Source organism: Simochromis diagramma, unplaced genomic scaffold (genome assembly GCF_900408965.1).
Source record: "Simochromis diagramma unplaced genomic scaffold, fSimDia1.1 OVJJ01000343.1, whole genome shotgun sequence".
In the NCBI taxonomy this organism is placed as follows: Eukaryota; Metazoa; Chordata; class Actinopteri; order Cichliformes; family Cichlidae; genus Simochromis; species Simochromis diagramma.
Window position 1 is genome coordinate 14,511,084 of NW_024386831.1, and position 12,438 is coordinate 14,523,521.

General features: G+C 40.6%; 1 protein-coding gene across 1 annotated transcript; it reads left to right on the forward strand.

The window, feature by feature from the left end:
* The first annotated feature begins 239 nt into the window (after nucleotides 1-239).
* Nucleotides 240-11,649, forward strand: sp3a (sp3a transcription factor). The gene is made up of 6 exons (XM_040028087.1): nucleotides 240-419; nucleotides 804-901; nucleotides 5,403-6,639; nucleotides 8,127-8,313; nucleotides 8,395-8,591; nucleotides 9,510-11,649. The coding sequence occupies exons 1-6, from the start codon at nucleotides 413-415 to the stop codon at nucleotides 9,797-9,799; spliced, it is 2,016 nt and encodes a 671-aa protein (XP_039884021.1). The 5' UTR covers nucleotides 240-412; the 3' UTR covers nucleotides 9,800-11,649.
* Nucleotides 11,650-12,438: the final 789 nt, after the last annotated feature.

Consider the following 12,438-nt stretch of genomic DNA (forward strand, 5'->3'; position numbering starts at 1 on the left):
ACAGAGAGCGTGACTACCATGCTTTGGACTAAAACAGGGTTCGTTCACTGCTAACAACAATGTAAATACAACCCTCAGTGCCACCAACACAGTCCAGCTGAAAATGCATACCAAACAGGAAAAGAAGCCAACAAAGGATGACTGACGTGTCGGCTGACAAATAATAACAAGGTAAAACAAACCAGCAGCCAATCATTTTATGTGGAACGGCGGGATTTCCTGTATGTGACGCAAATGCTCCCAGTCAACAGCGGAGGCCCCACCCTTTGTGTTACCTACCGCCCGTCAATCAAAATAGAAAAAAATCAGACACTTATCACTAATTTCCACGCGTATACAATCAGTGTAATCTGTTGATCATGTCCGGTGGCTTGTGACTATCAAGACTCTCCGTTTTAGGACAAGTCACGCAATGACTGGTACGTAATATCCATTATTTTTCACCCACGTATGCTAACGAGCTATCTCGGGCATCCTCTGGCTAAATTAGCTCGCTAGCAGGCTAGTGGGGATTCTCGATGGTGATAGTGCTAATCATCGCCGGCTAAGTTGGCAGCAGCGGCTAACGCAGGGCTCGATAGCTTAGCTGTCTAGATTAGCTTGTGTAGGACACATCGCTGTTTAGCCTTCATTTAACTAATCAGTGCTACAGCCCCGTTTAATGGAGGTTTGTGATATTAGTAACAGCGGATGTAGTTGTCGGTTTAGTGGCTAACTGTACTTTAACGTGGGTGTGAGTCACAGGTTTGTTTAGCTAACGTTAGCTTCGGCTGTTCCCACAGTAAATGTTTTTCACTTCACAGCCCCAGAACAGCCAATGAAAGCGGATGATATGGCTGCCTTAGACGTGGACAGCAGTAAGAGCGACTTTTTGCAGCAGGAGGAAGGCAGGGGCAATCAGGTAAGATTTTTCTACTGTATCGTGGTTCTCGTCATAGGTCTTGCCTGCGGTTTTAGTAACAAGAGAGTTTGCATTACATATTTGAAACCAGGTGGGGGTTATTATTGTACCCTGATTTGAACTTCTCAAGCAACACTTCCTCCCAAGCTGCTTACAAATCCCGCCTCCTTCGCTAGATTTGATGGGACAGACTCCATTCAGACCCAAGCCTTATTTTTAGGTGGTGTCCACGGTTTTGTCTGAGGGGCACTGAACAAGACAGCCATTTAACCAGTACATTCACTTCTTAGCATCAGTCACATTTTCTGTGCGGTTCAGACTGATGTCCACACACTTTATTCCTTTTAAACCTGCCCCTTTTGAGCCGGAGACTTAGTCATCACCCTTCGACCTGCTAGACCTGCTGACCCAACCTACACCGAGGTTGGGTCACTATATTCAGAGGTGGACAGCAGTACTGTCTGATGTAGTGAGCCAGCACCTCTGCTATATCGGATTCTATTTTAGCAGAAGGAAAGGTTTTGGTCACACCTGAGCAAAACTGTTGGTTGGACAGTAAATAAGCAGGTTCAGGTTACTTCATTTGTCCTCTTAGGTAGATTTGGTCGGCAGTAGTCAGTTACCCATCCCTACATGTGTATTTTCAATACAAACAACAGATAATCGTAGAAAAGATTAGGGGGGAAAAATTTGTATCAAAGCTATGATTTGTTTATGTGACTAATAGCTGCCGGAACAAAGCTGCTCTTTAGGCCTGAAACCTTCGTCTAGAAGGAGGAAACTGAAACATGATATGCAAAGGGTGCAAGTCGTTGAGTAAAACTAAACCAACCAACCAGCGTAACCATCGTGTGTACTGGGATGTTGGGTTCAGCTGTGGCTCACCAATCAGGCTCTTAGACCATTTAACAGTTTGAGTTCTTTACGACTCAATATCCAAACCATAGCATCAAGGTAGGGGCTAAAACAGAGCCAATAAAAGCACAATCAAATTATGGTTTTATCGTTGTGGAAGTGAGCAAGCCATCTCAAACATGACAGGCTCTGGTGCCCTTTTTTACAAACAGCTCCACCATTTGCTTCAAAGTCCAGCTTTGAATCAATAAACAGACATTTGTTTGATGTATTTGTAGTTATAAACTGAATTAAGTAAACTAAATACCAGTCAACAGAACTACTTTTTGTTGCTCCCTAATTCACAATGGGTCACGCCACTTGTTTTATTTGACAGGGATTTGTTTTGGTTTGGTTTAGGCCTATGCCCTTCCTGATTCCTGAAAAGGATTTGTACCCATTTTACCCATGGCTCACTGAAATATCATTGCAGGTTCATAGTCTATAGTACAATATTGCAATGTACACAGTCAGACAGAGGAAACTGATACCAATTCTGTGTCATTGTCTTTTATTCGCAAAGTTAATGATACAAAAACATCTTATTCCCATATTCATCATGGGAGAATTCAACATCAGGATTTTACTTACCATTACCTTGATGAGCAGAGTCAATCTCTTTTTCCTGCTCCATGTAAGCCATCAGTTATACTAATTCTAACTCAGTTTTTATTCCATTTCATGCCTTTTTTAATTTTTCCAAGCTGAAAAATAAATTCCACGATTCCTGAGTTTTGATATAAGAACTGGTACTGGGGCAGAAAATGTTGGTTTGGTGTATTAAATGGCAAAAATAATTACCTGCTTAATAATTTTAAACATAAGATACACTGGCAACATCTGCACATTTATTAAAACAATTGATCAACATGACAAATTAAAAAAAGGGACATGAGATGTATTTAGTTAGATAATATTTTTAATTCATAAATGAGCTCAAGCAGTGGTTGTCAATATGACAACCAACCGAGTGGGCAGATTATCTAAAAGGCTATTTTAATACCTCTCCTGTTACTGTAGCCTAATGTAAGGGTAGTTTGATCACATTTAGCATAATGGTTGTCTTTTTGTAAGTCATTGCAAATTCACCTTCACAGCCCAAGGTCAAGTTAAAGTGTTTAGGAAACAAGGTTTGTTTTTTTTTGGTTTTTTTTAAACTATTCCTGTGTTAAACTAAGGTTGACTTACAGCTTCTCTTTTACAACGGGATAAAGACAGGCCGTCCATTTTTCAATGTAGTTTTCAGTCTCTCATCTTAGCCTGTTGTTTTACACTTTAATCTGTTGTTAATGAAACTTCAACATCAATCAATCAGAGAAAAAGCTCTCCAACACCTTAAGATGAGCTGATATACATTAGTCTTAATTAGCTTTAGTGTTTTAATTTTTCTGTAAATGTCTGTTTAATTTACTTCCATCACTCGGTCAGGATTTCAGGTTCTTGTTTTGTTAGGTCAGTACTGAAGACTTAACTGAAATAGTCATTTCATACAAGCCTGCATGTATTTTTGTTGCTCAATTTCATTTATTCTTTGATGATATCAGTATGAGCTCTGAAATTTGTGTCTGTGAAGTAAGTTTGCAGTTTTTGGTTTTCATATTTTCATAAGAGAAAGTTGTTTCGCTATGTTCGGTTTCTGTTTCTAGCTGGTCCGAGGTTATTGATGTATTATGCATAGTATTGCTCAATATTTCTTTTATTAAAAACAAATGTGACCAAAACACTGCTGAGAATCAGCCATGTCTGCTTGAAGCAAGGCGTGCACCAATTCCATGCATTCACTTTAAAAACAAATCCAGCAGAGACAATTTATTATAAATACAACCTCAGCTCGTTACAGCTCGGATGAGAAAATCTCATGTAAGAGATGTTTGATGCAGTCAACACAAACAGCGACATGCCCATTCGCTCAATTGAACTGTAGTGGAAAAACCTGGCGTGGATCAAACAATGAAATAAGACAACCAAGTACAGTTAGGTGTAGGGATGGGTATTGATAAGATTTTAACGATTCCGATTCCATTTTCGATTCTGTTTAACGATTTGATTCTTTATCGATTCTCTTATCGATTCTTATTTTTAAAAAAGGAGAACACTAAAGTCGATTAGCTTAGAACTTTGTTTTATATCTTCTCTTTGAACAAGATAGAAATTTCGGAGTAACATGGCCTTACAAACCCAACAGTGAGATCTTAAGAGATCCACAGCCTACAATGGGGTGTCACAGGGTCCCCAGGAAAAAAAATGTAAATGTAAAATAATAAAATAAATATTCTCCTGTAGCAATAACAAAGTTTAACATAAATTATTCTGTAGCAATTACACAAGAATATCCAGTAATGTCCTGCCTACAATTAAACACATTCACTTATCAAAGTGAAATCGGGGGCATCTGCTGTGGCAAATGGGTGCAAGCCTTTGACCACAAACTTAGACACTGCTCGGTGACATTCGGCTATCCTGGCCTGAAAGGAGATGCTACCGGTAGACTGCAGCGAGAACTGCCAGCATCTGAGCCAGACTCTGTCTGTCTCATCATGGTCACCTAAACGCACAGTAATGGCAGGTTTTGTAATAAGGCAGATCGCGCTAACATAATATGCACTGTTAGTTCAATATTTACCTGCCGCATTAACGGGAGAGGACGTGCAGAGGACGTGCAGAGGACGTGTTACCGCTGCTGCTGGGTTGAGATTCACGAGTCCGGAGCGGAATTAAAAACACGACATTCATTTAAGGTCATTGCGTGTTTTGTGAGCAAATGCTTTTGCATATTCGTAGTGTTTCCTCCCTTAAATGAAATATCTACTTTGCAAGTATTGCAAGTTTCCCTGTTGTCATCCGTTCTCGTAAACTCGTAAACCAAACTTTTGAGCATTTGAGCCGCTTACGCACCGTGTTTCCGGTCAGGTAAGCGACGCTCCGCAGCGTGGTGACGTCATTCGGGGCGACTGGAATCGATAAGGGAATCATTTGCAAAAATGGCAAACAATTCCAAGGAATTGAAACAGTGAGAACCGGTTCTCAACAAGAACCGGGTTTCGATACCCATCCCTAGTTAGGTGTGTTGTCCATATAGCATCGATGCAGGATGCTGATAACATTGGGTAGACTGACTAGCGCTTGCATCTTCGAGGTTTGTGGTTCGACTCTCCTAGTCAGCTGTGGCGTTTGCGTGTTCTCCCTGTGCCTGTGTGGGTTTCCTACACATGTGTCAGCTTCAGTCTTGTTAGGTAATCAGTGATTCTAAATTGGCGGTGGATGTGAGGGAAATAAAGTGCTTGAAGTGTTGTATGAATGTAGAGAGCTTTGAGTGGTCACTAAGACTAGAAAAGCAATAGTTAGATGCCAGTATATCATCTATTATTGGAGTCAATGCTACAGTGCTAATAAAAGACAAAGGGAATCAGCTTAGTTACATTAGCATGAATAGGAATGGCAGACAGACCTCTAAATTTCAGCCAAACAAAAGAATTTTGGTCATTTAGCAAATGCAGGTTTTTATTTTCATACAGTCATCTCTGTACCTTAAAAGATGAATATAACTAGAGTTCTGAATCTACTTTTTAAATGTGTTTTATTTTATGTGATTTGTTTTCTTTCTCAGATCTCAGATCCATCTACGCAGCTTACTGGGACAGAGAAATGGGAGGTGTTAACCCCCACAACAGCAGCAAAAGATGATTCTGGAATAGTACAGATCCAAAGTCAAGGGATATTAACGTCAAATGGGCAGTATGTTCTTCCTATCCAGAACTTACAGGGTCAGCCAATCTTTGTGACGTCAGGAACGGACGACTCCTCTGCCAATTCAGTGCCTAACATTCAGTACCAAGTAATTCCTCAGATTCAAACAGCAGATGGACAGCTGAGCTTCTCCACGGCCAGTGTGGAAGGACCAACCCTGACTCAGGATGCTACGGGACACATTCAGATCTTGCCTGATGGTAGCCAGAGTCTCAGTGTGACATCAACTGCAAACATCCTTAACAACAACCAGAACCTCATTTCACAGACTGCTAACATCCAGCAGATCCAGGGGGTTTCTATTGGCAGCTCCACCTTCAACAACCAGGGCCAGGTTGTTACTAATGTGCCTGTGGGTTTGCCCGGGAACATTACCTTTGTTCCTGTTAACAGCGTAGACTTGGACTCCCTTGGCTTGTCTGGTGCTCAAACTATAGCAACAGGGGTCACTGCTGATGGCCAGCTAATTATGGCAAGTCAGCCTGTGGATGGCTCTGAGAGTCTGGCTAAGACAGATGACCACCTCTCACAGACACTACCAGTAAATGACTCGAATGCAAATCCTGAGATATTTGTGCCAACGTCTTCCTCTCTACACGTTACAGCAAGCGAAGCAGGTCTGCTAACCCAGAACACTTCATTACCATCAGTGGCTACTGAGCAAGCCAACTCAAGTTCTGGTCTCCAAGAAGGCTTCGTCCAGCAAAATCAGGAGCTAAATGTCCATGCGTCATCAGCTCAGCCAATCATCCAGCTGCAGCAGGTTCCTGTTCAGACCACCAACGGACAGGTGGTGCAGTCAGTGGCGGCAGGTGGGCAGAGTCTGCAAAATGTGCAACTGATCAACCCGGGAACCTTCATCATCCAAGCTCAGACAGTTACGCCATCAGGTCAGATACAGTGGCAGACCTTTCAAGTGCAAGGAGTGCAGAACCTCCAGAATCTCCAGCTGCCCACCACACCGCCCCAGCAGATAACTCTTGCTCCAGTCCAGACCCTGTCCCTGGGTAACATCAGCACAGGACAAATCCCCAACCTGCAGACAGTCACAGTCAACTCAGTGGCCCAGCAGGAAGGAGACACCAATCACCCTGCAGGTATAGTAGCTCTTCATATTGTCACAATACACTCGGGAGAAGAAAGATTTTGACCAATTTGTCCTTTTGTGGCATCTGTACATGTACCTTATTGGTATTTATCTCCTTTTTATGTTAGCTTAAATGCATCTTTTCAGAGTGGGACAAATTAGACCTTTGCTGTTGTTATTAGTGCGTGACCTTTTTTGCTCTCTGACAATTTTTAATGTAGCCGAACCCACCTACGAGTAAAGGTCTAATCAGCAATGGAACTTAAAACACATGTTAGACTGTCCGAGGCTCTTTTTAAAGGTTTTAAAGTCAAAATGCTCTTTCATTATTTTACATCCCATAATTATATTCTAATTCTCTTTAAGTTTCTTGCATATTTACTTTTAAATCTAGCCCGTTTAGCGGCTTCCAGAAAGGTCTTCCATGTGCAAATTACTTGTAAATTGCTATAATGTATTCAGTTACTAATTATACTAATGCAATGAAGGTCAGTGGAATTTGTTCTTGGTGCTCAAAGTAGACAATCCAGTGACGTCTTTGTATTTGTTTTACTTATTTATTCATAATATATTTATATAATAATCCATGTAACTTTTAGATTATGAGTTGTTGCTTAAAAGCACACTTAGAAATATCAACGTTGGTAATGGCTGGATTCCATTTAGATGCTTTTGTTTCAAGATCCTAAAGTTGTGCACGTGAAACATCGTCGTGTTTATGGGGACACAGGAATAACATTAAACAATTACACCAGTGCGTTTTCTCCAATGACCGCTCTGGTCCATATTGACATGATAGCATTCAACAGTTTCGGCAGATTTCACATCATAATGTGAATTTTCCATTCCCAGAGGTGCTGTATTGGGCTGAGATCTGGTGACTTGTGTAGGACATTTGAGTACCAAGAGCTCATTGTCATGTCCAAGAAACCGGTTTGAGATTAGCAAATTATCCTGGACATAGTCAGCAAAAATCCTCCTGTAGGGTGTGTTGTTTAAACAATGCTCAGTTGGTACAACGTGGCCCAAAGTGTGCCAAGAAAATATGGCCCACACCATTACACCACCAGCAGCAGCCTGAACTTTTAATACAAGGCGGTCTGCATGCCTAAATGCACTGATTTGCCCCCATGTGTTTCCATTAAAGAGCAGTTAAACAGGTGTACCTAATAAAGTGGCCAGTGAACGTAGTCTGCTTAGTCTCATCAACACTCATTGTTTACATCCTCAAAACGTCTTTGTGTTTCAACTTTATATGTAATTATTGCTGTCATAACATTGTGATGAAATTTCTGATTGTAGCAAAGTCCATCCACCCATTTTCTGTCACTCATGTGGGCCAAAAAGTCCACAGGGTACGCTTAATTAGTCATCAGAATTCTCACTGATACATTAAGTCTGCTGCCTTGCTGTCAATCACACACAGTTACAAAGCAGCTCTCACTGTTCAGGCTTTTTGGCCAGTTATAACTGAAGACTGTTAATATTAATTTTTAGATATTCAGATCAAGGAAGAGCCAGACTCTGGAGAATGGCAGCTTAGCACTGATTCTACCCTGAACACGAGCGATCTGTCCCACCTCCGAGTCAGACTGGTGGATGAGGAGGATCAGCTTGGCCAAGAGGGCAAGAGGCTGCGCAGAGTGGCATGTACCTGCCCTAATTGCAGAGAGTCGGGTGGCAGGTGAGTAATCTTGACCTTTGTTTCTTTTGTTTCTCTCATCTATGTATCAGTATCTTTAATGTCAGTGCCTGTGTTTCGCAGAGGATCTAGCATGGGGAAAAAGAAGCAGCACATCTGCCACATCGCGGGCTGTGGGAAAGTATACGGAAAGACATCGCACCTGCGAGCACACCTGCGCTGGCATTCAGGGGAGCGACCTTTTGTTTGCAGCTGGATGTTCTGTGGGAAGAGGTTCACACGCAGCGATGAGCTGCAGAGGCACAGGAGAACACACACAGGTGCCCTTTTTTTTGCTCCCTTGATGTTTGCACATCAGGAAAACATCCATAAAATCAGTAAAATGTGTTAATTTGTGCCCTGCAAAGCGTGAGTCACCTAAGAAATAACAGCGTTTGTCCCCCTCTGGATTTAAAATGTCAGGTTAGGATTGAAGACCATTGTGAGAAAAATACACATAGCTAGATTCACTGGCTTGGAGGGAATCTTAAAATGTGCTTTAAACAGTTTGTCCTGCAGTTGAAGGATCTGTTAACAACAGTGAAACTTTACAACAATAGTGAGCTGAATGTTTATTGTTTTGATTTTCAGTCATGATTCATGAAATGCAGGAAGTATGAGTGTATGTATGAGAATTCCAGATAAATCTACTGCCACAACGTTAATGGCAGGACAGACCTTTGATAGCGATATCACCACTTGGTCATACTGTTATCTTTGCATATCGCTGGCAGAGCGAGGCCTCTGACAAGACGGGCTAAAGTAGCCTTTTATTACGCTGTCAGCTGCAGGATATGAACAGTTAGCATTCACAGTTAACATTTCAAGAGGATGTTCGATGATTGTAGGCTTCTAATTGGTAATAATTGTAATCAGCTGTATAGCGTCAATTTGTCATTTCTGTCAGTGACAGACTGGCTTTAGGAAACTAATTCAGATTAAACATTGGACCCAGGTCATACAGCGTTCAGTAACAGCACACAATAAAACTATTAAGAATGTGCATGTCGCTGGCAGTTCTGCCTTTTGTTATTTTTGTGTGTTCCATCTATTCATGGATCAATCAATTTGAACTTTGCTTGGCACTTTTTTTTAACTTCTTGTGATCTGGTGATAGACGACATGCTTAACCCTCTCCAAATGAATTCAGCATCAAACTATCTTTGAAACTGTGTTTCCTCTCTCTCTCTCTCTGGCAGGAGAGAAGAAGTTTGTCTGCCCAGAATGTTCCAAGCGCTTCATGCGGAGCGACCACCTGGCGAAGCACATTAAAACTCATCAGAACAAAAAAGGCGTGAACTCTGGCAGCGCCGTGGTGGCCTCGATGGAATCCGCAGGGTCCTCAGACAGTATCATCACCACGGCAGGCGCCACCCTCATCCTCACCAACATCCAGCAGGGCTCCAGCAACGCCCAGGACATCCTAGCCAACGCAGAGATCCCACTCCAGCTCGTCACCACAGTAGCGGCCAGCGAAGTCATGGAGTGATTTACACTCCGCTTATGAACTTCTGCGACCTCCCTCATACTGTATACTCCTACCTGCATTTTTATTCACGTTTTGAAGGAAAAAACTAAAATTATAAATATATAAATATATATATTTTAACACAGAAATAGTCAGTCCGTGTCCATCCTCAGCGCGTACTGAGAGAAAACAAGCAAAGGTGGAAAAAGACATTGCAGTAAACACACAAGGAAATGCCTTATTTTGTACAATATTGTGTAGTTGAAAAATGTAGGATTCCACTTTCTTTTAAAATTTACTTATTTGTTAATAATGTGATTTTCATGAAAATGATTGGTAAGTTGAGCAGTTTCTTTTCTCCTCACCTTTTGTTGATGGTGTATTTTGATGATGTCCTTCATAATAGGCAAGCCCCCCCCCCCCCAATATTCCTGTGTGCAAAGACTAAATCTCACAGCAGAGCTAATTTTATCCAGCTGAAACAAAGTTATTGTTTATGCCCATGCAAATTTTACATTGTTTAAATTATTATTGTTATTATTATGCATTCTTGTTTCCTTCCAGTCTGCTTGCAAAGCCCTCCTTCCTCCCTTTTTAATGAGTTTGCTCAAGCCTGCTACATTTTGCAGGTGAAAATGGAAAAACAATCAAATTTTTTTGTATTTTAATTCCTCTTAACATTTACTCTTGATATGATACACATTATTTGCATATGAAATATTTTGACTGAAGAGCCATTTATATTGGGCTTTACATAAACGACGCGTTTGCGCCATTGAAGGTTCAGAACATTTGAAATGGCTCCATTATATGTAATTCATGTGTTTTTTGGGGGGTTTGTAAAAAAAAAAAAAAAAAAAAAAAGAAAAGAAAAAGAAAAAAAAATCCTTTTTGGAGGATTTCCAAATGAAAATATGTTGTAATATTAAGAAAAAAAAGCCATTTTTCTGGAGGTAATTGCCAAATTGAAAACCAAACTCAGGGTGACTCGTGACTGTGTGATGTAAGTAAAGGTAAATTACCCCTGTAGCTTCTCGGGCCATAGCGGGATGTTGTGGGAACATTTGTTTTTTTTTTTGATGGACGGAAAAGCTGAGGCCAATGAAGCTGTCATCATGTTACCTATTTGATCCTATCATGTCAGCTGTGCTTTATATTATAATTTCTCTTTTCATAGCACCCACCTGTTCATGTTAGGAAGTTTTCACCAGGATCTGGCTCTATCGGTCCTATCGCGCACTTGAAAAATGTCTGTATTACTAAAAAGTGGTACTCTTTTAAACGTCACTGCTCTCAACACTTTAATCTTGTTCAGATTTTGTATAAAAACATTTTGTATGTTTCCCAGCAAACTGTCTGTTATACCCACTGTCAGTAAATGTGCATTGCTTTTTTTTTTTTTTCTTTTTCTTCTCGTGTTGTATTTCTTTATCTGCATGTTACATTCCCCTGTAGTGGGTTATCCATTTATGTCTCTTATTTCTTTCTTCTACTGCCACCTCCCAAACTGCTTAACTATTAAATTGAATACACATACACACTGAACATTAAATTTACTTGTTTCATATTTATTCTTTAGTTTTTTCCCCTATTTTGAGACCTTCCTCTTCAAGAGAGATTAAAATGCCATCTGAGTCGAATAGCAAGAAACGCATGAAGAAGAATCTTCATATTCTGTGCTAAACGCTGAAGGTTTATCCTCACTCCAGTCTTCTGTATAAATATGTCAATATAGCATCAATATAAATGTTTCTGTTATACTTGAATGCTCTTTATTTTTTGATTTCTTCATTTTTTTAATGTATCTTGGTTGTACCATGTCTGCTGTCTGAGGGCAGTTTGATATTTCATACTAAAACGACTAAACGTGAGACCAGTTTGATTTTTTTTTTTTCTTTTTTCTTTTCCCCCAAAGACGCATCAGCTCTTTGCAAAGCGCATACTGTGGGTTAGTAGTCCAGTAGATGTCACTACAGCCAAGGGATGAGGACGGGAGGTACGTTTGACCCCTTGACCTTCCCCGTGTAGCTTGCAGCTAAGATGAAGACAGAAGTCACCGAGGCCAATGAGAAGTGCAGACCCCACAATTAACCGCAAGTTAATGTCACACAGAAATGTCAGGAACATATTCTGCTGCTGGAGAGCAAACTGCTGTCTCGTGACTTTGAACAAACCCTGCAGAGAGGCACGAGACGTAACAGCTGCTCTGCCTCCGACTTCAAAATGTGCACGCCATTTCCTGACGCTAATTTATTAATATTTTGATTAACCTCTGATCTGACACATGCCGCATCACTATCTTTAACTCGTCCACTAAATGGGACATTTTGCTAATTAGGTAGTGTTTCTATTTTGTTCTATAACATTAGACTCAAGTCTGCAGAATCAGGGAGTTGGTTACATATTATAGCCTACCTGGTTTTAGTACCTGTGAACATAATTAAAGTGGTAGTCTATGAAAAGCTTTATCTGGTAAATCTGAGTGGAAAGCACATGCTTTTTGACTCTTAGTCAATTTGAGTTTGAAAATGTGGTCCATAATGTTCAAAAGGACTCGTTCATTTTGTCGTTCCTTTCATTTGCATAATTTAATGAATCCAATTCATTGTAATGCAATACCAAGTGCACCAGGAACATAGAATGACAGTTAGAGTTAATGA